At 37.6% G+C, this 25,232-nt stretch overlaps 1 protein-coding gene across 2 annotated transcripts; it reads right to left on the bottom strand.

The window, feature by feature from the left end:
* Positions 1-5,598: 5,598 nt before the first annotated feature.
* Positions 5,599-24,600, bottom strand: cnot3b (CCR4-NOT transcription complex, subunit 3b). Of its 2 annotated transcripts, none has more exons than XM_077195289.1 (18): positions 24,427-24,600; positions 20,906-20,966; positions 20,621-20,688; positions 19,860-19,934; positions 19,469-19,558; positions 19,002-19,130; positions 16,639-16,734; positions 15,763-15,982; positions 15,540-15,667; positions 14,202-14,255; positions 13,143-14,109; positions 12,895-13,000; positions 12,230-12,371; positions 10,426-10,522; positions 10,180-10,336; positions 8,806-8,938; positions 8,462-8,587; positions 5,599-7,037 (listed from the first exon to the last, which is right to left on the bottom strand). In XM_077195289.1, the coding sequence occupies exons 2-18, from the start codon at positions 20,928-20,930 to the stop codon at positions 6,939-6,941; spliced, it is 2,712 nt and encodes a 903-aa protein (XP_077051404.1). In that variant the 5' UTR covers positions 20,931-20,966; positions 24,427-24,600; the 3' UTR covers positions 5,599-6,938. The 2 variants fall into 2 exon arrangements, with proteins under 2 accessions (XP_077051404.1, XP_077051403.1); XM_077195288.1 differs by having other exon boundaries at positions 20,906-20,969; positions 24,427-24,599.
* Between the last annotated feature and the right edge of the window lie 632 nt (positions 24,601-25,232).

A 25,232-nucleotide genomic window follows, 5' to 3' on the forward strand; every position in this document is an offset into this window, starting at 1 on the left:
TCCGCTTCGCTCAGTTTACATCGATTGGAGCGAGATGCTTGCACGTGGTTTCATTTGCTAAATGTTGGAAATGATCTGCCAATCGTTGGCACGCGTTATTGGCTGAGAATGTCTTTTCTGCGCGTGCTGGGGTTTTAGGGAAAATCAATGACGCTGGTTCGCAGACTGGCACGCGCTCATTAGATTCTTGCGCGCGAGAATTGATGCACATTCTTAAAACGGGTTGGATTTTATTATTTTTTATCTTATTTCTTTCCGTGAAACGAAGAACAGAATTACATGGTTAAACTATAGAGTTTAGCTCTTCCATTTGCGCGACAGAAATGTGTAAAAAAAAAAAAAAAAATTGGTTGTGGCATTGGTTTCCGTAGTAACCGCAGCATCCCATGACAATAATGATTCTTGATTGATTTCTCTTTTTTATAAGGTGAATCCCAAGAAATCAAGAACATTTAGGCCTACGTCCGCGTCCATTTAGTCTAAAATCAAAAGAAATTATAGTAGATATTTTATTTTTATTCTAGGACCATTTATATTGTTATTATGATGACAATATTTTCATGTATTTACATTTTTCGTGCTAACAATCGCTTTCAACGAAAAAACTAAATAAATTCTAGTATGTCATAAATCATTGAATTAAGGCAATTTAATAAAACTGATAATACTATAGACATTTTAATGTAATTTACACTAATTTGAGAAATGGTAAAAAAAAATACTCCATTACATTAATGAACATCATATGAGAATAACTATTAGGAAGAATGGGGATACAAAAACAAAAAACATTATAATCGGGGGTAAGTGTCTCATGAAAATAATTACATCTTATCACAAACTGTATATTTTATTTAGGGTTGAAATATGCCTTTTTTGATTCATGCATAATAATTATATAATAAAACATTCTACAATAATGAAATTATTCAGTAAAATAATTTCAGGAATTTCAGGAATAATTTTTAAACTATCAAATTATTCTTTGGACAAAAATAGAGAATAAAAATGCATAAGCTGAATATTTGTACTTAAAGAAATCCTGTCACACAACACATGACAAAAGACTGCAAAACAGCAAAAGCTGAGTAAAATAGTGAAGGAAAAAAAAGCATTTTTTTTTTTACATAATGGGAAGGCAAAACGTCGGTCCTGCAGGGTTTAGCTCCAACCCTGAAAACAATAAAAACCTCACCTGCCTGTAGCCTTAGTGACCCTGAAGTCATCGATTAGCGTGTTCAGGTGTGTTTAATTACAGCGGCCCTCCAGGACAGACGTTCCCCATCCCTGCTTTAATATATATTTGATATGTATTATTTGTCAACTGCCCGTATGTTACAGAAGATTTTTTACTCCTGAGTGTTTCAGTTATTTGAATGTTGATTGTGATTGTGAATCAGAATGAGTTCCTTTTTGTCACTTGGCCTAAAGTGAATGAATGTATTACCTCTCACACTAGTATAACAGTAGCAGAGTCTCCATGTTGCATACATGTGAGGTCTTGGAAAGCTGGCATTGGTTATCACACATTGTGGAAAAGGCACGATGGTTTCAGGAGGCATTCTGGAGGAGACAGCATTCATACCGCAGTCTGAAGGCAGCACACTTAAGGACATTGGAGTATGAGCATTGCGATCTGCAGTGACGTGAGAGTGAATGTTTGTATTTGGGGCATGACAATGACTCCCTGTGTTGCTGGACGCAATGGTTGGGTCGGTCTTGTCACTGTGGGAGCTTCATGGTAGTTAACCTGCCAGAAGTGCTCGTAGCTTCGCACACACATACGGACTCTCACATACAGCCAGATGACTCAAACGGTCCTGCAGCCGCTGGCCCAAACCAAATGAGTCACAAAGATGCACACAAAAATAATCACACAAAAACACGAAATCACACGCTCACACATGCGTGAAGAGAGGAAAAATGTGAAAAACAGGTTCAGGTGTGGGACAAGTTCAAGGATGGCGTTTTGTTCGAGTGGTTAAACACCAGAGCATAAAGAGTTTGGAGGTTCGGTCAATATGATGTCAATGCATTGGGATATGTCTTTTACACATTGAATAATATCAATGCACACTGGCACATAAAAGCGAAGGATTTCTTCGAAAGGCTCTCTTCAAAATGTACAAATAGCTTTATATAACAAACTAATCGCACTTAAGTTTAGGGTCCGATTCTCACTATTAACTAGTTGCTTATTAGCATGTTTACTAGGATATTGGCTGTTTATTAGTAATTGTAAAGCACAAATTAATGCCTTATTCTGCATGAGCATATTCTTCATCCCTTAATCCTGCCTAATATCTAAACTTAACAACTACCTTACTAACTATTAATAAGCAGTAACTAGGGCCTTGTTTACACCTGGTATTAAGATGCGTTTTGGTCGATCAAATCACAAGAAGACGAGGAAGACACATTCCCGTTTACATGACTTCAAACCAAACTTGGGTCTTCAGCTGAAAAAGTTGAAATCCCATCTGGCTATCGTGCTTCCCAAAATGTTTACACATTAGGTCAGTAGGCGGAGAGTGGGGTTCAAACGCATTCGACCACATTTTGTGGCTGTTCAAACGCATATTCAGATTTCCGGTCGAATGTGTTTTCGACTACCTCTGGAAGTGGTTGAAGGTGGACAAGCTCAAAATGGTTTAGACTCCGTTTACACCTGTATTTAGCATCGTCCACTTGTGATCAGATCGACCAAAACGTATCTTAATTACCAGGTCTGAACAGGGCCTAGGAGTTTGAGGCGAAAGTCGTAGTTAATAGTGAGAATTGGACCCTAATCTGAAGTTTTACCCAAAATACCAAGCATTTATTTCAAAGACAGACAGGAAACATTTTAAGTAAAGCATTTCACAAAACGTTAGTTCGGTCTTAAATACAACATCATATTTACTGTTCAAAATGAAAATGAGGAGTGCATTGGACTGGATTATGTTCATTTCATAGTTCAAACATCCACAAAAAAATCCCGTTGGATAAAAAACCTAGCAAATATAGCTCAGAAAAGGGAAGTTAGCTCTAAGCAACATACACTCACCTAAAGGATTATTAGGAACACCATACTAATACTGTGTTTGACCCCCTTTCGCCTTCAGAACTGCCTTAATTCTACGTGGCATTGATTCAACAAGGTGCTGAAAGCATTCTTTAGAAATGTTGGCCCATATTGATAGGATACCATCTTGCAGTTGATGGAGATTTGTGGGATGCACATCCAGGGCACGAAGCTCCCCTTCCACCACATCCCAAAGATGCTCTATTGGGTTGAGATCTGGTGACTGTGGGGGCCATTTTAGTACAGTGAACTCATTGTCATGTTCAAGAAACCAATTTGAAATGATTCGAGCTTTGTGACATGTTGCATTATCCTGCTGGAAGTAGCCATCAGAGGATGGGTACATGGTGGCCATAAAGGGATGGACATGGTCAGAAACAATGCTCAGGTAGGCCGTGACATTTAAACAATGCCCAATTGGCACTAAGTGGCCTAAAGTGTGCCAGGAAAACATCCCCCACACCATTACACCACCACCAGCAGCCTGCACAGTGGTAACAAGGCATGATGGATCCATGTTCTCATTCTGTTTCCCCAAATTCTGACTCTACCATCAGAATGTCTCAACAGAAATCAAGACTCATCAGAAAAGGCATCATTTTTCCAGTCTTCAACTGTCCAATTTTGGTGAGCTCTTGCAAATTGTAGCCTCTTTTTCCTATTTGTAGTGGAGATGAGTGGTACCCGGTGGGGTCTTCTGCTGTTGTAGCCCATCCGCCTCAAGGTTGTGCGTGTTGTGGCTTCACAAATGCTTTGCTGCATACCTCGGTTGTAACGAGTGGTTATTTCAGTCAAAGTTGCTCTTCTATCAGCTTGAATCAGTCGGCCCATTCTCCTCTGGCCTCTAGCATCAACAAGGCATTTTCGCCCACAGGACTGCCGCATACTGGATGTTTTTCCCTTTTCACACCATTCTTTGTAAACCCTAGAAATGGTTGTGCGTGAAAATCCCAGTAACTGAGCAGATTGTGAAATACTCAGACCAGCCCGTCTAGCCCCAACAACCATGCCACGCTCAAAATTGCTTAAATCACCTTTCTTTCCCATTCTGACATTCAGTTTGGAGTTCAGGAGATTGTCTTGACCAGGACCACACCCCTAAATGCATTGAAGCAACTGCCATGTGATTGGTTGATTAGATAATTGCATTAATGAGAAATTGAACAGTTGTTCCTAATAATCCTTTAGGTGAGTGTATGTTTGCAGATTTAAGATTGTTTGTAAAGCATTCATTTAGTCTCCACATATTTTGGGGCACCACTGCACATCCTAAAGTGTATTACTTCGATGTGCACACTGTTGTTCAAAAGTTTGCAGTAAGGTTTCTTTTTTTTTAATGTTTTTGAAAGATGTCTCTTATGCTCAGCGGGCCTGTATTTATTTGATCAAAAATACAGTAAAAATGGATACACTTTATTTTGCAGTAAGTGGACTTATAAGGTAACTACATGGGTTAAAGTTAGATTTAGGGGTAGGTTTAGGGTTAGTAGTACCTAGCTATTACCCAGTTATTGTAATAATTATAATAAGCACATCATATGTACATGGGGAACAGGACTGTAAAATAAATTGCTACCATAAAAACAGTAATACTGTGAAATATATTAACTATTTCAAAATCGTGCTACTTAATATTTTTGTGGAAACTGATAACTTTTTTCAGGATTCTATGATGAAAAATAAAGTTCAAAAGAACAGCATTTGAAACATTCAGTGACTTCACTGACAATTTTGATCAATTTAAAGCACCTTTGTTTAATGAAACTATCAATTTCCTTAAAAAAAAACCTTACTGCCCCCAACATTTTGAATAGTAGAGTATGCATTCAGTAATACCAAGCATTGACTACAAGCTTTTTGTTAATTAAGACACATGAACAGAAATGATTTCATTAATCATTAAACCAACAACTTGCCATTCTTTATGAGCCAAAGACCATCAACCAGTGCACATTCCGAAAGCCAGTCTAGAACGGCGTATGAGTGGAGTGGGAGAGATTTTCTCATCTGCGCTTCAAAGTGTCTCAGCTTCAGCTCCATTTCCTTACTAGCAAGAAACCGTTGAGCGATCATGAACCAAGAGAAAACACAGATGCTCTGACTTTCAAAAACCTGTCCCTCACTTGGCTTCCACCCTGAAAAAAAAGACAAGCAGAGGGATAAAAACAGTGGAAAAGTCCTAGTGCTGCTGGGACTGAACAATACCGCTCAGCTAATCAAATCTAAAGACTGAAAATAACTGTATTAAAATGGGTCTAAATTAAAACGATAATCACTTTCTTCACAAGGCAGTCAATATATTATGTTACTGGAAGCAGTCTCATGAGAACAATGTAATTTCAAAACAGAGGCTCGGTGATGATGAAAACCCAGATGTCCTCTTTCTGTAAAGTAATTATTTTATTTATATTTTACAGTCTTTACTTTCATTGCAATGTTTTATTTGCTCAAATTTGTTTTACTCCAGTCCACTTTGCCAGAGTAATATTCCATGCTGTTTAATTTTTTTTTTTTTGGGGGGGGGGGGGGGGGGGGGGGGGGGGACAACAGAAGGAGAACAAATGTTCTGTACAACACTTTTCCAGTTAGGAAAAAAATATATATATTCATAATTCACATTTCTGCTCTCTTCCACACACTCACCGAGAAAGATAAACGCTACGTTTAAAACAAGGTTGTGTGAGTACGCATTTTATAAGGTTGGGTATTTAATGCCCGATTCTTGCTGAATTGTAAAGAAATTTAAAAACGACTGACCACAATCCTCTTCTACAGCATGTTTTTTCCTCATTAAATTAATTCCATGGTTGCTAATTTATACAGCACAAACAAATAAGGGGAACAATATGTCATAAAATGCTGGAACATTTATGAGTGTCATTGTGAAATGAAACGGTGAAGTTTTAGTGAAATCTGTAAGACATGCAGGTCTACTGAAACTCTCACAAGCCTGTCGCTTTCAAAAATTCATAGCGAATTTCAACTGGAGAAGTACATTTACCCTAGTAAATGAACATATTCATTATTCCCTTTCGGAGTCCAAAAAAGCCCTCTATATAATAACTATATTCTTTTTTTGATGAGAGTCACAAACCTGATCTGAGTGGCGTGTACTTGGCCTCCTGTTTGTTGTCTACAAACAAAAATAGTGTGCTTGAGCTGGCAAGAGACTCATTCAGACTCATTATTTGGTGCCACAGTGATAGAACGATTATGAATATCAGTATTAGAGTTTGGGACACACACTTGCAAGCTTATTAATAGCTGTGCTTTAATCAGAGCTTACAAGACAGGGGTGTAACTACCCCAAAATCAAGCTTCCTAAGAGAAAACAGCAGCTGTTATGGCTTGGGTGGATAGATATATGCAAGATTGAAATGGTTGTGCATAAGAATTTAATTGCTGATGTTTACTTTAAACTTATCATTTGCTGAACAACACAGCTGTAGCTCAGAGAACTTGGATTAGTTTGGATTTAGGTTATCAATATAGCAGAACTTCAGTGTTTTATGCAATTAGCCATGGCTAAATAATTGATCCACAATGATTTGAGTTTATTGTCATCTTGCTGATAGGGTGAATGTTCATTCAACTTCTTTGGCGCAAAAATGCCCCATAAAGTTCTCAGAACGGGGTGATTTACCAGCGTTAAGTCTGATTGAATGAGAGGGCGGAGTCACAAAGAACTCGGCTGGTTGGCGGGAGGATTGTAAAGAGTGGGAGGGGCTTCAGATGCATTATGCACCAGCGAGACATAAAACAGCCTCGCGTGTGCATCTGGGTCTCCTCCCCAGTGAATGAAAGAGAGTGTACATGTGTGTGTTGATTCAGTTCGGAATGTCGACAGTAGTCCTCCATTCTAGTTGACCATCCGTCACTGAAGGTCCCGGTCCTCAAGGTACCTGTACTCAAATGTAAATCCTTCCTTTTTCCTCTGGCCCCATTTCTCGTAGTCAAAGTAGATATATGTTCCCTGCAGAAAGACAGAAGTAATGAACCATTCAGTTACAAATTATTCTTTTTTGGATTATATTCACACCGTGCTGGTATTAAAGGGTTAGTTCACCCAAAAATTAAAATTAAGTCATTAATTACTCACCCCCATGCTGTACCAACCCCGTAAGACCTTCGTTCATCTTCGGAACACAAATGAAGATATTTTTGATTAAATCTGAGTGGTGGATCACTGCTACATAGGCTGCCTAAGGGAATGAAACTTGACGGCCCAGAAAGTCATTAAAGAACATGTTTAAATATTCCATGTGCCTACAGTGGCTCAACTATAAGTTTATCAAGCGATGAGACTACTTTTTGTGCGAAAAAAACACACAAACACAAGTAGTCTCGTCGCTTGATAAACTTATAGTTGAGCCACTGTAGGCACATGGAATATTTAAACATGTTCTTTAATGACTTTCTGGGCCGTCAAGTTTCATTCCCTTAGGCAGCCTATGTAGCAGTGATCCACCACTCAGATTTAATCAAAAATATCTTCATTTGTGTTCCGAAGATGAACGAAGGTCTTACGGGGTTGGTACAGCATGGGGGTGAGTAATTAATGACTTAATTTTAATTTTTGGGTGAACTATCCCTTTAAGATTCCAAAATGAAGTACTTGTAATTAAATTATGTTTTAAAATTCTTTAAAATACTTAGATAATATAGATTACATTACTAATTACTATCACAATTTTCATTATGTAATTTGAAATTAGTAACTGACTATAATTTGTGAGTAATCTACCCAGCACTGTAATCACATATACACTACCGTTTAAAAGTTTGGGGTCAGTAAGATTTAAAAATATATATATATAAAGTCTATTATGCTTGACAACACAGAAGCCACTGTAATACACTTTTTCAGAATACTTTGATTCATAGACCGAATGCAATGATTGGACGAACATTATTTGGTCCTGACACTTCCACAGAAGATATATAACAAAAGTCAAAAGTTTGGAAACATTACTATTTTTAATGTTTTTGAAAGACGTCTCTTATGCCCATCAAGCCAGCATTTATTTGATCAAAAATACAGAAAAAAAACAGTAACATTGTGAAATATTATTACAGTTTAAAATATTTTTTTTCTATTTTAATATACTTTAAAATATAATTTATTTCTGTGATGCAAAGCTGAATTTTCATCAGCCAAATGAAAAGCACCTCTCCAAAAATAACAACGCGTCTATTCTACGCGGACGCAAGCGCTGTGATTGGTCTGCTCAAACCGCTTCCTCGGGTTTCACATGCTCCATCTGAGTGCGTCAACGCGGATAACGACGCAGAAGTATAAATTAAATCCAAAGCGTAGGCTACGGCGTAGAGGCTCCGGCGTAGGTCCGACGCAGAAGTATAAATCAGCCTTCAGAATACAGCAATAGTGTGACTCACTTGCTCAAACTCATCAGTGATGGTCTTGGGCTCCTCGTGCCTCTGGAACCACATCATGTACTTTGTATGGAACCGCCATGACTGTTTTTTCAAGGCCTTGGCTGCTAGATACTGCGCTTTTGTACCCTAGGGAGTGGAAAGGAACAATCTGTCATTTACCAGAAATACGCCAATAAAAAGGGACTGTAACCTGACCGTAATGCTGATATCCCACTCAGAGATCAATAGTACCTCTATCTTTCAATCAAATGCAAGCCATATGTGCTTACTAAAAGACAAAATAACCTGTTTGCAATTACTGGTGCTTCGCTGAGGATGTTAACTATAAATGTGCGCACACGCACCTCTAAGTAGTAAAAGATGAAGAAGAGGGTCTCTGTAGACAGTCTCTGGTAGAACTCCACAGTGTCAGAGTGGGTAGGCGGCATCTGGTGGTGAAAAGGCAGAGTTGGGCAGGGGTTCCTCATCAGGTACTGCCTGTGTATCCAATAAAAGAGTAAATGATCAAGTGAGAATTCAATCGAAACAAGTTTGCAAGTCAAAAAACCCTGATCAACTGAAAAGGGATAGGATGAGATCGTAGTTTGTGTGGATTTAATACGGAGAACCTAAGAATTGTGATTCAAAAAATAGGTACTTGAAAAAAATAGGTATTTAACTAATTTACATTTAGTTAAATCAATAAATAAATACATTAATTTAAAAAAAGTAATTATTTTTGAAACTGAAAATAAAATAAATACATTTACACAAAATAAGACTTAATACCAATGGAAATAATAAAAGTAGTAAGTGTACCAATAGGACCATTTTGGTAAATCAATCAAATAATTTGTCAAATTAAATGAACCTCTTTTTAAATAATTAAATCATAGAATGAATCAATGTGGCTGCATTAGGCTGATCAGGATGCTCAAACAAATGATCTCATGAAACTTGTTACTGTCAGGGTTCATGAATTTATTGCTCCTTTTCATCTCGTGTGTTTGTTATTGTGTGTGTGGGCGTGGTCTCATCACCGTCGCTGATCAGCAGCACCAACTGAATCTGTTCAGCGGCGCCTATCTATGTTCACAGTTTTCGTCCTGTCCCTTTTCAGATCGTTTGTGGGGTTCCTGTTTCTGTCTGGCGTCTTGGTCTTCGTGTTGTGTTGTGCTGGATTTGTCTCTTGGTTTTCATTCCCGTTCTGGATTATCTGTTCACCCTGCACTTCATGGAACTGGTTTTCACCCGCCATCAACTTACCTGGATCAGCCCATCAAAGTCCCTGCGTCACTGCACCCCTGCCGTGTTTGTGTGTGTGTGTTCTGACATCTTGTGAACTTTAATAAATACTATTACTTGCTATTGCCTCCGTCTCTGAGTAACGTCACAGTTACTATTTAAAGTGACATGTAGAAATACAAAATATATTTTATTTTTTATTAAATCCAGTGTTAGTTATATGGAAGCAGATTTTATGCGATGCCTTGTGCAATAATGATCACTATGGCTGTTTAAACGGACAAATATTTTTTATTCGGCAATGCCCCAAAATATCATAAAGTTGCATTCGATATTTTAGAATTGAATACAACAAAAAGAAATGACAAACTGATGCAAAACATGGTCACATTGGAGTACAAGGTTCCAGGAATTCCTTAGATATTGAGGCATGTGTGGAGTCAGCTGTCAGAATCAGTGAATACTAAAATGTGTGTGTGTTGGTGTGCGCTCACCTGATCCTCTCAGAGTCGGATGGGTGAGGCATGTGCGTCCAGGCAGACTCCTGCATGGCTTGCTGGTAGAGTTGCTCTTTGGAGAGGGGGACGGGACCAAGTGGACATACGCCCAATGAAGGGGCGATGCTCACCTCCGAAAGAACAGATTGAGAAGCTGGAAGACGGTGAGAGAAAGAATGTTACCAACAACATAGAGAACGGGGCAAGATAACCTTATAGTGTTGAGTACTTGTTGATACTTACCACTAGAGATATGTAGCGCAGACAGCTCTCCTTCTAACCCTGAGCTCTGGGCGACCCTCTCTACCATCGACTTTTGAGAACTCAGAGGCTCCTGAGGCTGAAGAGAATGAATGCAGAGGGGAAAACACATTGGTCAAAACGGACAATAAAAGTGGACTCTAGTGATCTAGTATGTGCTCAAAAGAAACAGTTAGTGATGATTAACAATTCCACTGAAAACCAAGAAATAGCCTAGTTATGCATAGAAGTGACAAAAGAGACAAAATACATAAATAATAAATGTCAAATTCTAATTTGACATTTATCATGTAATATATACTGTATATAGATACGTATGAAATGATACGTCCACATGAATGGCTGGACCCAGGGTTTCCCAGCAGAACATTACACTCCCTCCACTGGCTTTTCGCCATCTCACTGTGCATCCTAGAGCCATCCATGTGATGTAAAAGAAAACGAAACTCAATGGACCAGGCGACATTCTTTCCCTGTTCAAGGGTTCAGTTTTGACGCTCACGTGCCCATTGTAGGTGCTTTCGCCGATGGAAATCGGTTAATCGTAGGCACTCTGAGTGGGCTGTAAGTGTGATGCACTGTGTGTTGTGACACATTCCTCTCATAACCATCATTCAAATTTAGTGTAGATAGTAGACCTTCTGTTGGCTCGGACCAGACGGGATAGCCTTCGTTGCCCTCATGCATCGATGAGCCTTTGGCACCCAACACCCTGTCACCGGTTTTAGGTTTGTTCGTCCTCGGGCCACTGTTTGTAAATTCTCACCACTGCTGACCGGGAGCGACCCACAAGCCTTGCCGTTTCAGAGATACTCTGACCCAGTCGCCTTGCCATAACAATCTGTCACTTAGATATTTATTGCCCATTTCTCCTGCATCCAACAAGTTAATTACAAGAACAAGATGTTTGCTTACCATCTAATCTACACAGACCTTAATATGTGGATCTACACAGATCTTAATATTCACCTGTGACTGGTCATAATGTTTCGTCTCATCAGTATATTATATTAATATTATTAGATCAAAATGTGATGGTTGCAATGTTCAGTATGAATAAAATTATAAATGAGATTAATGCACACTATTGTTCAATTGTTTGGGGTTGGTATGAAGTTTTTTTATGCTCACCAAGGCTGAATTTATTTGATCAATAAATTATCAAATAAAAAAATACTGTGAAATATTATTACAATTTAAAATAACTCTTTATATTTTATTTATAACTTTATTTTGATATTGTAAAACGTAATTTATTTCTGTGATGGCAAAGGTGAATTTAAAGCATCATTACTCCAGTTTTCAGTGTCACATGATCATTCAGAAATCATTCTAATATGCTGATCTGGTGCTCAAGAAACATTTCTTATTATAATCAATGTTGAAAACAGTTGTGCTGCTGAATATTTTTGGGGAGACAGTGATACATTTTTTTTAGAAGACTTTGAATAGAAAGTTTAAAAAACTCTTCTGTAGCATTATAAATGTCTTTACTATCATTTTAGATCAATTTAATGCATTCTTGCTAAATAAAAGTATGTTTCCTTCAAAAAATTTCAGAACGGTAGCATACGTGTCTTCACATCTAACAACCCAGGCTCTCAACACCTTTTATTTTATCTGAACATTCAGGTGGTGAGCAATAATTAAAGAGTAATTTCTCTCTCCATTTCCTCATCTAATCTTTACAGAGCACTATCCGGCAACAGCAATGTAGACTTCGCCTTCAGACCCACACATCAAACACACATTGATGCGGAGTATGTGCAAATGTTGTGTGACTGACCTTGATGGTGTCGGCAGCCTGTGTGTATGAGAGAGGGCCATTCAGCAGGCTGCCACCGCTTGGTTTACTATCGCTGTACGACGGTGAGGGCGAGCTGGGCGGCAGTGTCATCGACCCCAGAAGGCTGGACCCACTGTCCTTACTGTTTTGAGAGGAGGGAAAAGAGCATATAGAAAATTGTTTTAATTATGAATAACATAGATATGTAATTCAGAAGTTTTTTTTCTTTTTTTTTCAGGAAAGTAGTGATATTAGTTTTAATGCAGGTTTTCCATGTTATTCACATCTAGATTTGTACATTATCTGAAAAGTTGTGTTTACCCTTTCACAGAACTCTTTTATATAATATAGCGCTTTATACAGCTTGTTTCAAAGCAGCTTTACATTAATAAACAGGAAAATAACATTGTTAATGTTGTAAAATTCATCAATTATGAAACAAATTCAATTTGATAGTGGTAGTGCAAGTTCAATTCAGTTTCGATAGTGGTAGTGCAGTTAAATGTTCAATATGACTAAATATTACTTGTCTTTGTTGTCTGTTAATCGAATATCAACCTCACAAAAAAGGTGTCACAATGCTAGGGTGTTGTAGGTGGTTGCCAGGGCATTGCTTCTTAACAGGGAAGTGGTTTCTAAAATGTTGGAAGCGCGATAGTACTCACGGCTGATTTGTTGAGGAATTTAAGGATGAGGATTGGCTGGTCTGTGATTGGCTGGCACTGTTGAGGGCAGAGTCAGACGTGCTATCTGCTACCACAGCACTATAACCTGGAAGATGTGGGGATATTCAAGTACAAATGTGAACAAAATTTGTATTTATTATAAATATTTTAGTTTCTTCTTATAATGAAATAATGTTTCAGAACATATGTATTACTTTTTTCTAATCAAACAATTATCCTGCACTCACTTGTACCACCATTTTGTTTCGGCCCACTGGGTGGCCGTGGTAGCGCGGCACTTCCCGCTGCATTTCCTGTCCCAGATGACCCTACATTGCCACCGATAACTCCCACGTTGCCACCGATAACTCCCAAATTGCCACCGATTACTCCCACATTGCCACCGATAACGCCCACGCTGCCACCTATAACTCCCACGCTGCCACCGATAACTCCCACGTTGCTCCCTGAGATCAGTGCGCCTCCAACAGGGCTGGGAGCTAGCAGAGGTAAAGGCTCCACAGCAGACTGTGTGGACCCAAGACCCAAAACACCAGGCCCTGAGCCCAAGAGGCTTGTGGAGCCAAGACTTCCGTTAGTCCCCACTGAGGTTACGACTCCACTGGAGTTTGTACTGCTAATATTCGTTCCAGTCGATGCTGAGAGTCCACTGCCTATGGAACCTGCGGCCGCTTGCGCATAAGGCGCTGGGGTGGATACGCTCAAATACCCAGTCAAGGGTATCCCTGACAGGACGGGCATCTGGTTCGGGCTACTCGTCACCGACATGCCCTTCCCGAGGCCCAGACTGGAGGAAAGACCCGTACCCAACGGAGGCTGGCTCTGTGAGCTGGGAGTCAGGGGACCCGGTGTGCAGGTGTTGGGTGGCGACGTGGACCTGGATGTTGGAAGTAGGATACTGTTGTTGGAGGAGGCAGAGTTGGTGCCGGAGTGGGAGGAGACTGAGTTTTTGGGCTGGAGCTGCTGTTGTTGGGATTGCTGTGTTTGTAGCTGTGTTGCTGAACTATAGCTGCCAGAGTTCTGGAGGGGGCTACCCATGTTGCCTAAGAGACTGCTGCCCCCTAATGCCAAGCTTCCGCTGATGGGGACATTCGCCAATGAGATCAAGGAGCTTGAAAAGGCTCCCGAGGATGAGGATGACAGTGAGGAAGAGGAGGATAGAGATGAAGATGGATTTCCATTCTTGATAGGTGACTGCAACAACATGACAGGATTTTCAGTGTCAGACCGAAACTGGAAAGGACCGTAAGACTTCTAGAACAGTGATTTTACATATCTTTTCTCACCTGACTAATATCACTGTCTGTCGAGCGACCTCTTTTCTTATCATCTTCCGAATTCTTATCAGCACAAATGAAGAGAACATGACATGGAACAAACAACAAACCAAAACAAATGACTGAATTGCTTTTTACTACATTCATATCCATCCACATCCATGGCATTCATAGAGAAAATAATTTTTAGTGTTTTATAAGGTAAGAAAAATATCTGTCCATGAACAAATCAGGGTCCTGTATATCGAATGTGCCATTTTTGGGGGGAAATATGATGAGATTCAAATACATATTCATGATAACTTGCATAAACTTCTATTGGATAAATTTGTCTGCTGTTAAGCAGGTTTGAGAAGTCATATGTTGCTCTTACTAGGGATGCACCAATATTAAAATTCAGACTGATAACTCGATAATTATTTTCATGTTACAACCAATAACCGATAAATAAATAAAACAATAAAATTAATTAGAAATACAATTAATACATTTATCTTGTTATAATTATTAATTTAGTTAAAATTTATTATTTTTATTCTTTTTTTAAATTAAGTTAAATGATACAAGTGAAATTCATTCTTAAATTTCCTGAAAATGACATTTAAGAGTATTTAAATTTTAAATGTTGGTGTTTTTAAAGATTTACTGACGTATAACTGATAAATAAATAAAACACACTTGAATTAAAATGAATACATTTTATTATTACAATTAATAAGTTTTAAATGCTACAAGTGAATTTAGGCATCACAACATTATGATTTTCATCATGAAAAATTCATAATAATATACATTTTTTATATTTGCTAAAAATTACATTTAGATTTTTTAGTGAATTTTAGATGTCAACAAAGGTAATCTAAATGTAAAAATATGTAGAAACGAGCATGCACAATTATATATCTAATATCAATAACATAATGCCACTAGCCTGGTTAAAACCAGACCCTTCTCAGTCGTAACTGAGTTAGGGTCTGTGGAAGGTTCATTCACAACTCATTTCCAAAGGGGGCGTCACCAACGGACATCGCTCAAATGCCTCTGTAAGCAATTGCATAGACCTTAAAACCAATTAGATCGATCGTCATCTTGTAAAGCCCGCATCAACGTTTGTGTTTGGTGCCTCGATTTGGAAAGGTTGGAAATGAGCTTGAAAGGGCTCTTCGCCAGACTAACTTGCAGAGCAAATCTAAATTTGCCGGAAGTTCGTCTAGGTTTTCCCGGGTTATAATGCCATGCCAATAACAAAAACATTAAAAAAACAACTGTATTATTGGCCAATAACCAGTATGGAACTGATGTATTGTGCATCCTAAGCTCTAATTAAACTTTAGGTCTGATGCTCACCGTAGTGCAAGTAGCCGGAGAGGGAGGTATGGGAGAAGATGACGTTGTGGAGGTTGGTGTGGAACTGGAGTTCTGGAAGATCTCGTCCTCTGCGTTACCAGCTGGAGACGTGGTACCAAGTGGCTGGGCTACAGGAAGGAAAAATTAAGAAAGGAAAAAAAGTGTTACAATTAAGAATAAAAAAAAATACAACAGAATTCTGACATGTGCACCAAACACTTACGAAGTTCCTCTAAATCAAGGTCATCATAGATGAACTCATTCTCCTCAAAGTCTGGATCCTGAGAAGAATCAAGGTAGTACTCAACGTCATCTTTAATTTTGCGGATGGAATCCACATCTATCGAGTCATTGTCCAGCATTCGAAGGATGGTTTCCAGCATGAGGATGTGATACCGGTGCCTCTCGATTAATCGTTTCAGTTCCTCGATCCGATCCTGCTTCTGTGGTCACAGCATCACAGCATGGAAAAAATTTGAACATGAAATTTTGAAAAGAATTGAAAAGAATTGAAAAGAATGAAACATGAAAAGAATTCTGATGTGAATGAGCAATCACTTCAACAGAACGAGTGAAACTGCTGGAAATGTCTTTTAAAATAGTCGTGTATATGGTCACTAAAAAAATGGTATTACCATTAGTACCTTTTTTTTTTTTTTTGGATATGCACCATGGTAATCTCATAACAATATTCTGTTGTTAAGTACCATGGAAACATAGTAAATACTATGGCACATGAATATGAAAATCATAAGGTAATAGAGTATTACCATTTGATAGTCAAGATTTTTTTGCATTATTAATTTTTTTCATACATTTCATTATAATTGAAATTTGAGCGAAGTACACAATGAATATCTTTGCCATCAATAATCATTAATTAATTTGTCATTTAGCTAACACTTATCCAAAGTGAATTACAGAAAGGCCAATCACCCAATAAGTGTCATCATTCATGGTTCACCCATTGCTGGGTTTGAATCAACAACCTCTTTGTTTCCAGCCCAGAAATTGTATTATTAAGCTAAACAATCAAACAGTTGCATTGTAAAAGACAAAAAGGATGAAAATAAAGAAAGCAGGAGGAAATTTAACTGACCTCTTTGTCTCCTTTCTTTTTCTTGGTTAGGACAGAAAGCGATTCAACCTCGCTCTCAAACTGGTCCACTTGCATGTTCAACGTGTCTATCGTATTCTAGGGGAATCAAGGTACAAAGCAGAAGTAGAAGACTTTAGTAAATGATGAAAACAGAGCAACAGTTGAGATGTGCATGGCTTTTGCTGAATAGTGAGTTGAAAAGCTCTCTGTAACTTCATGCTATTGTTTGACAAAACACGCTCACGACGGTGAGATGGACGCAGCTTTCAGAACCAGGTGTTACAGTGGCTTTCCAAAGACTGTGCACACAAAAAGAATGATGGGAAATGACTTCAGGTCACATTTAACGCGGTTTGACGAATTTTCTTGGGTGAAATCAAGTAATTTCAATAAAAATCCACACAATCAGGGATTTCACACAAGTGTGAACGATTTACCCACACAGATTGCTTGCAGACTGCTTGGTTTGACTTCAGTATGAGCTGTGCTTCATACATAGCTACAATATTGACAATGGAAATTTCGTGAAATCTCGCAAATGTAACCGCACTTTAACTGATGTCACAGTTTAACTTTAACATACTGCTGAACTCATGTCTTATTAAACTAAAATGAATTTAATAATAGATACTAGGGATGCACGACATATCGGCCGATATATGTTCATTTTTTATGTTATAGTTATCTGCCTGATAATAAAAAATTTGGCCAATATATAAAATCTGATAAATAAATATTTCCTACAGCTGAGACGCTTCATTAGCGCACTATTCACCATGGTGGTTTTGAATTGCTTGAAATATGATTGGAATCCCTTAAAAAAAGGACAATACAGTTAAGTGCAACATGTGCAAGTCTGTCATATATAGGCTACATAAAAGTATATTGAGAATATTAGAATCGTGTGCTTGGGACATGGCTTTTTATGGTGACACTTTTGTTTTTGTAATCAGGCTCTCAAATTATGTAAAAATTTGGATTTAGATTTATCTGCAAATATATCGGTTATTGGCTTTCAAATATAAATAATTATGGGTTAATCACTAATAGATACAGTGGATTACGTGTAGTAGAATTTAATAATAGTTATACTGGATTACTTGTTCATCATACCAATCTTCATGTAAAAGCAATATCAAATACATCCACTTCACAGGCAACCAAGAATGCGATCACAATATTTGCCTTTGCATACATACAGTAGATTGCTGGACCACTAGAAGAAGTGGGAGTCCAGCTGCTGTTTTTTCACTCCTCCCCTGACAGCAGCCGCCTACTATCATCTACATTGAAAACAAGGCATTTGGCATCTAAAATAATCCGAACGTTTTATCATATTGTGTCAAGACACAAATGCTTTTCAGAATGAAGTGTCAAGTCAACATGAAATCAAAACGAATCCTAATTACTTTGATGCACATTTCTTGTCTTATTATGAATTATTTATTGGTGCATGTTAGTAAAAAACAAATAATTAAAAAAATTCTAGGTCAGTCCTAATTTTCCACATTACAGGAGTCAAATGTGTGCAAACAATTCACAGTGACTTTAAATCGAGTGCTTCACACTAGGGGTGTAAATCGGACAGTTCATCATGATGCGATATTGAATGATTCTCTCAGGTAGCGATACGATATTTGCCGATACCTCAAAAAAATTCTGTGACAGATTAGAATTCGATTCAGGGCTATATCGATTGATTTGTCGATATATAGATAATATCTGGCAAGTTTACAAAACCAGTTTATTAACTCACAAATGCAACCAAAATATATAATATGAATGTTTAAATAAACTCTTTGGAAATTGCACACCCTCTCCCAATTGGGACATTTACAACAACAACAACAAAATGACACATTAGTTTTTATAAATAAAGAAAAATAAATGGGGGGGGGTCACATAAAATCAATCAAGCTTATGATGGCAACAGTCAATAATGTCTTCCAGTCTTATGTGCCAAAATGTGCAAATCGCTGAGGTACTTTAGTTAAGTAAATAATTAAGTAAAACATAAATTAATATGAAAAATACAAAAATTCTCTGTTTTCGCAAATACAATATGTTTCCAAACACACGATTTACGTCCGACAGCAGGCGCAAAGTTTTCTGCATCTGCAACAACGCTTTGTTGATGCATCGCATTGGCAATATGACACACAGGCAGACAAGTATTGTGAGTAAACAAAAATGCGTAGACGGACGTTGCGCGAGGATGTGGAGACTGGAGAGTGTCAAACTAAAGGTACCTCATATTGATATTTTACGTGCGGCATTGATGCATCGTGTCGTTAGACGTTTGATAGACGCATCGATCCATATCGATGTATTGTTACACCCCTACTTCACACTGCCCCTCTTACCGTTAGCCACTGCCCGATCTCTTCTTTCTCTTTCTGTGCAGGATCGATTTTCAGGGCAAGGCCGAGTCCCTCTTTAGAGTATGCTTTCGTTTTGGTTTCCCGTTCCACAATTTTAAACCGCTCCATTTGCTGTTAAAAACAAAATATCATAAATCACATTCAAAACTAAGTACCACATTTTGTTTTACCATGTGCCAAAGCTGAGCACTTTTCTCCGTATTATGTTTCAGAATTTGGATTTATTGGTCTTGTTTGGATTTAGTATCTATTAAATGAATAATCAATTATTTATTATGTAATGTATTTACAAAAAAGGTCTCAAAACTCACATCTCAAAGGTTTCACCTTACTGAAAACATTGCTAATGTACTTAATCCAATAAAAAAAAAATGTAAGTTGTTCAACCGTATTAAATCTGGCATTATTTATTAGTATCAAGTCTTTTTGTTAGATTTAAACAGACTCACCGTCTCTATGAGTTTGCGATTCTCTACTAGCTGTCTTTTGTCTTTTATCTCATTGGAGGCGACCCATGTCTTAATCTGGTCACGAAGGCGCTACAGAACCAATGCAGACAGAAACAGAAAGAGCATGCAGAAAGAAAGAAAATTGAGCTGGACACCTGAAATCAAGCATGCCGACTCGTCCTGTGCCGCCAAGCACAGAGGACACGCGCATACATGACCCTCGGCATGGGTAGCGCTTGTCCTCATGGTTACCAATAAAGACAAACACACCATGAGCAGTGAAACAAGCCAGTATATTACAAATGAAATGAAAAGCAGTTCAATCTTTCAATAATTCATTTGATTCACCTATGGCCAAAAAGTGCAGTTTGAATCAACAAAATATTCTCACCTGTAATTTTTTAATCTCTTTTTTGAGGTCAGACTCATATTTTTCTTTTTGGTTTGCGTTGGCTGCATTGTGGAGCTGAAAAGGGGGGGAAATAAATCACAAACATATAAATTATTTATAAGTTAATTTTAAAGGATTCTACCTGGCTTGAATCATTTCAATAATATGTTGAAAACACATTGGGCCTCACTCATGAAGCATGAGCAGAACAAATTTAGGTGTACTTCCTTAAAAACTCTTTATATTCTGAAATGTCTTATATATCATTGATTATTAGATTGGTTCATTGTGGGAGACTGAGTTGTTCATTGTGGTTTAATATAAATGCTGTGCAAGGTTGAATTTTTTGGAATCATTACTCCAGTCTTCAGTGTCACATGATCCTTCAGAAATCATTCTTACATGCTGATTTAATGGTCAAGAAACATTTCTAATTATTGTCAATGTTTAAAACAGTTGTGATGCTTTTTGTCAGGATTCCTTGATGAATAGAAAGTTGTAAAGAATGGCGTTTATTTAAAATAGAAATATATTATGTAACATTATAAATGTCTTTGTTGTTCTTGCTGAAAAAAAAGAAGTAATTTCTTTATTTACTTTTCAAAGGTAGTGTATTTATGCATTAATCAGCCCCATCGAAGTTCACAGCCCAATTTGGATCTGTTGTAAAATATTACTCTTAAAACACCAAAAATAATCATCTAAAATATAATTAACATGATTTAATGAGCTTTACAAAAAGTGCTCTAATCGTATCTTACCTTTTTCCAAATGTCCTCAAACTGCTCTACCCCTTCTGCAACTTTTTTCAAACATCTGTCTATTTCGCCTAAAGAGAGAGGAGCAAACCTTCAGTACATGATGGGATGGGGTGAGACCAGGCAATACTCTCAGAGACACACATGCAAACATGGGGTTGATACAGCAGAAGTATGCTAAATAATGTAAGCTATTCATGTAGCATCCTCCTAAAAACAAGCTGCATAAAGATATCTTCCAAGAAGACCATTAAACATATATGGCCCAGAAAAGCCCGTTCTCATTACCTTGAAGTTTTCTTTTATCAGCCATGACTTCCTGACTATGATGTTTTCTTCATGCCTTCATCTACTGAAAGAAATAGAAGAGAAAATGAGCACAGTAGCTCTACATTCGTGGTAAATCAACTAGCATAGCAGGGCTCCAGACTAACATTTGAGAGCAGTGATTGCGATATTTAATCAACGATAATAATTGAATCATAAAATTACTATTGCTATGCATTAATAAGTGCAGTTACTAATAATATAAGGCTACATATTTATTTTTTGGAAATGCACATTTGACAGTAAAGCACTGAGCTTGAGTTCAGATGCAGATAACAGTATCTTTTATTAAAACTCAATTTGTATAGGAAAAATTGTAAATATTCTACTTTTATTAAATGCACTATTGTTCTTTTACAGCATCATACTGCAGCTTCGGTGATTAAAACTTCACTTGCTTGCTTTCTGTGGAATTCATTCTTTTAAAAAGTTAACACTATGACTGTTCCTGCTTAATCAGTAAAAAAAAATGCCACACATTAACACAAACATATTTCTTGATGATTTGATATTTTATAGATCCACGGGGACAATCTTTGAAGGATGAACAAATAATGTTTATGGTCATCACATCAAAAATAACATTTAAACTGGATAATATTTAGAGCTTTGAAGTGCTGGAAAAAGAGTGAAGCAATTGAAAGATCTTTAAGTACCTGAATTTCACTCTCAAAAGGTTGTGCGAACCCTGAAATGAATAACGTAAAAACATTCGACTATATCTGCCACAATACCATGGTGGTTACAGTTAGCATTACTACATTAAATCCATGGTGAATGTTGGTGATTTGTGGAATGAAAAGCCTTCTATAACTTGTTCGTTCATGGCAGAATGTTTCTCCTGGTTTCCACGTCAGCGCTGGTTCATCTGACATCTATTGTTTATGACAGAGAATTCTGCCCAAAAATTTCAAAAATAAATTCAAACACTTTCTCACTGGATCTCCCAGCGCTGTGTAATAACGCTGTCGCTTGGTCGAGATGTTTTGAGCACGTCTATTATTGGTCCGAGGCTCCGAGCTGATAAACGGTCCTACTCGTTTGAGTTGCGCAGTTTTGATCAGCTTTCGTTTCTCATATGCAACAGAAATGGCAGCTCTCATCAGTTGTGCAACGACGTGGTGGTGGCATCTAACAAAATTTAGCTGCACCGGCAGGAAAACATTTGGTTGCAGTCTGGAGCTCTACATAATCCCTTACAAATGACTGGATTTGTAAGAAACAAGACACTTTACAATGTGCTTCAAAGCCAGATGTCCAAATAAAGAACACAAGCCTTTTAGACGGATGGCCTATTTTATAATTATGTTTTTTTCCGCCCTCAACTGTTAGTGTAATTACTGTAATGGGACAGTGACGTCATTACAAACACAAATCGAATCTTGTGATTGCTGTAGGGAAGGCTGGACAGGTTTGGCTTGAATTTAAAAATGCAAATATACTTTTTTACTTAGTACAAAAAAAATCATATGTTTATCAGTTTGTGTAGACAGGCATGTCTGGTCAAATACCAATGCACATTCAAAGCACACGTCTGGGATGCACACAAGTATGCCGGTAGGGAAATATAAAAATGTGTGATCTCAGTCTAAATTTAGAGAAGGCATTAATCTATTCTTCGCACATCTCACATAGTAGTCCATAGATGCAGACATGTAATCCGTGTTTAATAGATTCAGAAAGCTCAAGGGTTTCGCTCAAAACAAGCGGCATGTATTTAGAAAAAAAGGTTCAATGGGGCTTCTTGGCTCCATTTTAAAAGAACTTTGCCAAAAGGTTCTAAATAAGGAAAAATATCTTTAAAGATTGCATAATATTTTCAAGTTAAACAGGTTATTTACATTTTTTCTAGTGATAAAATATGTTTATTAGCTGCTGTTTAATGAATCAAATGAAATAAAATTACAAAATTAATTAATTAAAACATAAACCATAAAATTATACTACGATGGGAACCCCTTAAGTTTTTATACAGAACCTTTTCTTCTAAAAGTGTACAATACTTACAAGGCTTTTAAAATTAAAGATCAATAAAAAGCTGAGATTGCAAATAAAGACTTGGGGTTTTAAATGAGGGTTGTCGTCTGTTTCTTAACTAAATAAAAAAGCTCCTGATGTAAAGGCACGTGACAGCATACTTTGAAGCCTACATATATAAATGATTAAATAGCTCCTTTCGGCCCTTTTAAAGGAATATCAGTGTTTGCACAAATCTTCCTGGTACTGCACTGTCAAGGCTAGTTAGAAGAAATGGATTCATAAAGAAATGTCCACAAATGGCTTTTGATTTCAATTCGGCATGAAACAAAAAGTGCCGTAGTCTTTCCTATTGTGACAACTATTTGACTGAAACGGTTTCTTGAACAAGATAAAAAAATGAAGGGTGGGCTTGATTTTGTCCATTGGGAATTGTTTTATGTGATCTCATGTGAGTGACAGGTTGTCCCACTCTCACTAGTAAACACTTCCTAAGAGAGAAGATATGTTGTTATAAGAGGGACAGGAAGTTGAGGGCACATTAATAAAAATAAAAAAATGATGTGCACAGAATACAACAAATACTGCAATATCTCAGTAAAAAAAAGAAGGTAAAATTTGATTTAATGGTGACTTTATCCTGCTTTGGGTCAGTAAAAACATCCCATTCACAAACTTGAAAGGTGTAGACAACAGTGACAGGAAAAACATGCCACATAGAATGACGAAACAGCAGAAATCAAAATGAAGCAGTCATTTTATCAGGAAGATTTCTAACTAAAGTGATCACCGTCCAAACACATCTGAGCAAGATGCATCAGCTTCATTCGCCACAATGAAGAAAGACATTTCATCCATCCATGCACTTCCATAATGACTAATTAGTTCAAGTGACTGAAGCAGAAACCTAATATTGTATAGAAACGTGACATTGATTCAGCAGCATTTCTTATAATCATATATAATATAAACATGGAGTATGACAGCTCAGCTGCATGTCAATCAAAATTCTCTGACACAGTCGCGCGCGTCCATTGAGTTCTCCCAACAATATAGCGCGTGTAAACACAACAGCTGGGAAATCGGGAGCTTATCTTCCATCGGATATGTTAACAGCTGAAAGTAAACCTAAACCCCCAGATCTCACAGTCCTGGTGATAACAGCTCATTTGGAGCAAGCACGGTTTTAAACGGTAACTTACTAAAAAATGTTTCAGCAATATGAAACCAGAGACTGCCACTGTCTCTGCATGCATGTGGCTTCTTTTATAGGCTCACTTCATTCGCATCCACTACTTTTTTTACGTGACGAGAAACTGATGCGATAATATTAACACTTTATATGAGTTAGAAAGCTCAAATCCAGCAAGCAGCTCGCGAGCCTGTAGTAAACGCGCCCGGCTCGAGCTTTTTTTTTTTTTTTTTTTTTGGCTGGGATACAAATTGGAAAGGAAAAAAGCAGCATGTAATTGGAGTTACGCTCCCACGTTGTGGGGACGTTTTACCTGGTTTTCCTGAGTTTTACTTTCCCTCTTAATATCCCCTTCAGTTCCGCCACAATTCCACAACTTTTCACGCTATATTTTTTATTTCCTATTATTTCTATTCGCCAAACAATCACTTCTCGCATCAAAGATGGCCGCCAGGAACACCTCCTCCGCTTGTGCGCTGGAGGCTTGTAGTCCCGCCCACTTAATCCCCATTGGGTGCCGGCCATCAGTTCTCCCCTCTCATTGGGTAAGAGGAGCTGTCTATCTACTCGCAGTGCTTGACAGCTTCCGTGCATAGCGAGTGATGGTTGGTGTAAATGGAGAGGTTAAAGGTGTACCGGGATGTCTTTAAATTGTCTATCTTACGATGTAATTACTATTTTGTACAAACGTAGGAAGTTTCTTGCAAAAGCAGCAGTTTCTTCATTGACAGCGAGTTTTAATCTAAGATGCTTCTCACCATCAATGCAGTTATCCTTGTCAAACAGCTTGCTTGGGAAACAGATGGGGTTTGGGACATGAAAGCTCATGAGACTGGAAAAACCTCCAAAATAATTTCTAAACATAAGCCTTAATCTTTTAGACCTTTGATTAAGCATTATACTCTTGTTATTACAAAGCATAAATCAAGACTGTAAAGATGGTTTGAAATGATTTTATGTTTTAAATTTAACACCTATTAAAATTTTAATTTATTCAACAAGGTCCCTTTGAGACACAAATAAAACTATATATATCGTTAAATTTTAGTTTAATATGGAAATTAAACAAATTAAAAGAATGAAACCTGAAAATAGTATAAATTCAAAAGTTATTGAAAG

This window comes from Siphateles boraxobius, unplaced genomic scaffold (genome assembly GCF_051911475.1).
Source record: "Siphateles boraxobius isolate OS27281-9 unplaced genomic scaffold, OSU_SipBor_1 33, whole genome shotgun sequence".
NCBI classification, from domain to species: domain Eukaryota; kingdom Metazoa; phylum Chordata; class Actinopteri; order Cypriniformes; family Leuciscidae; genus Siphateles; species Siphateles boraxobius.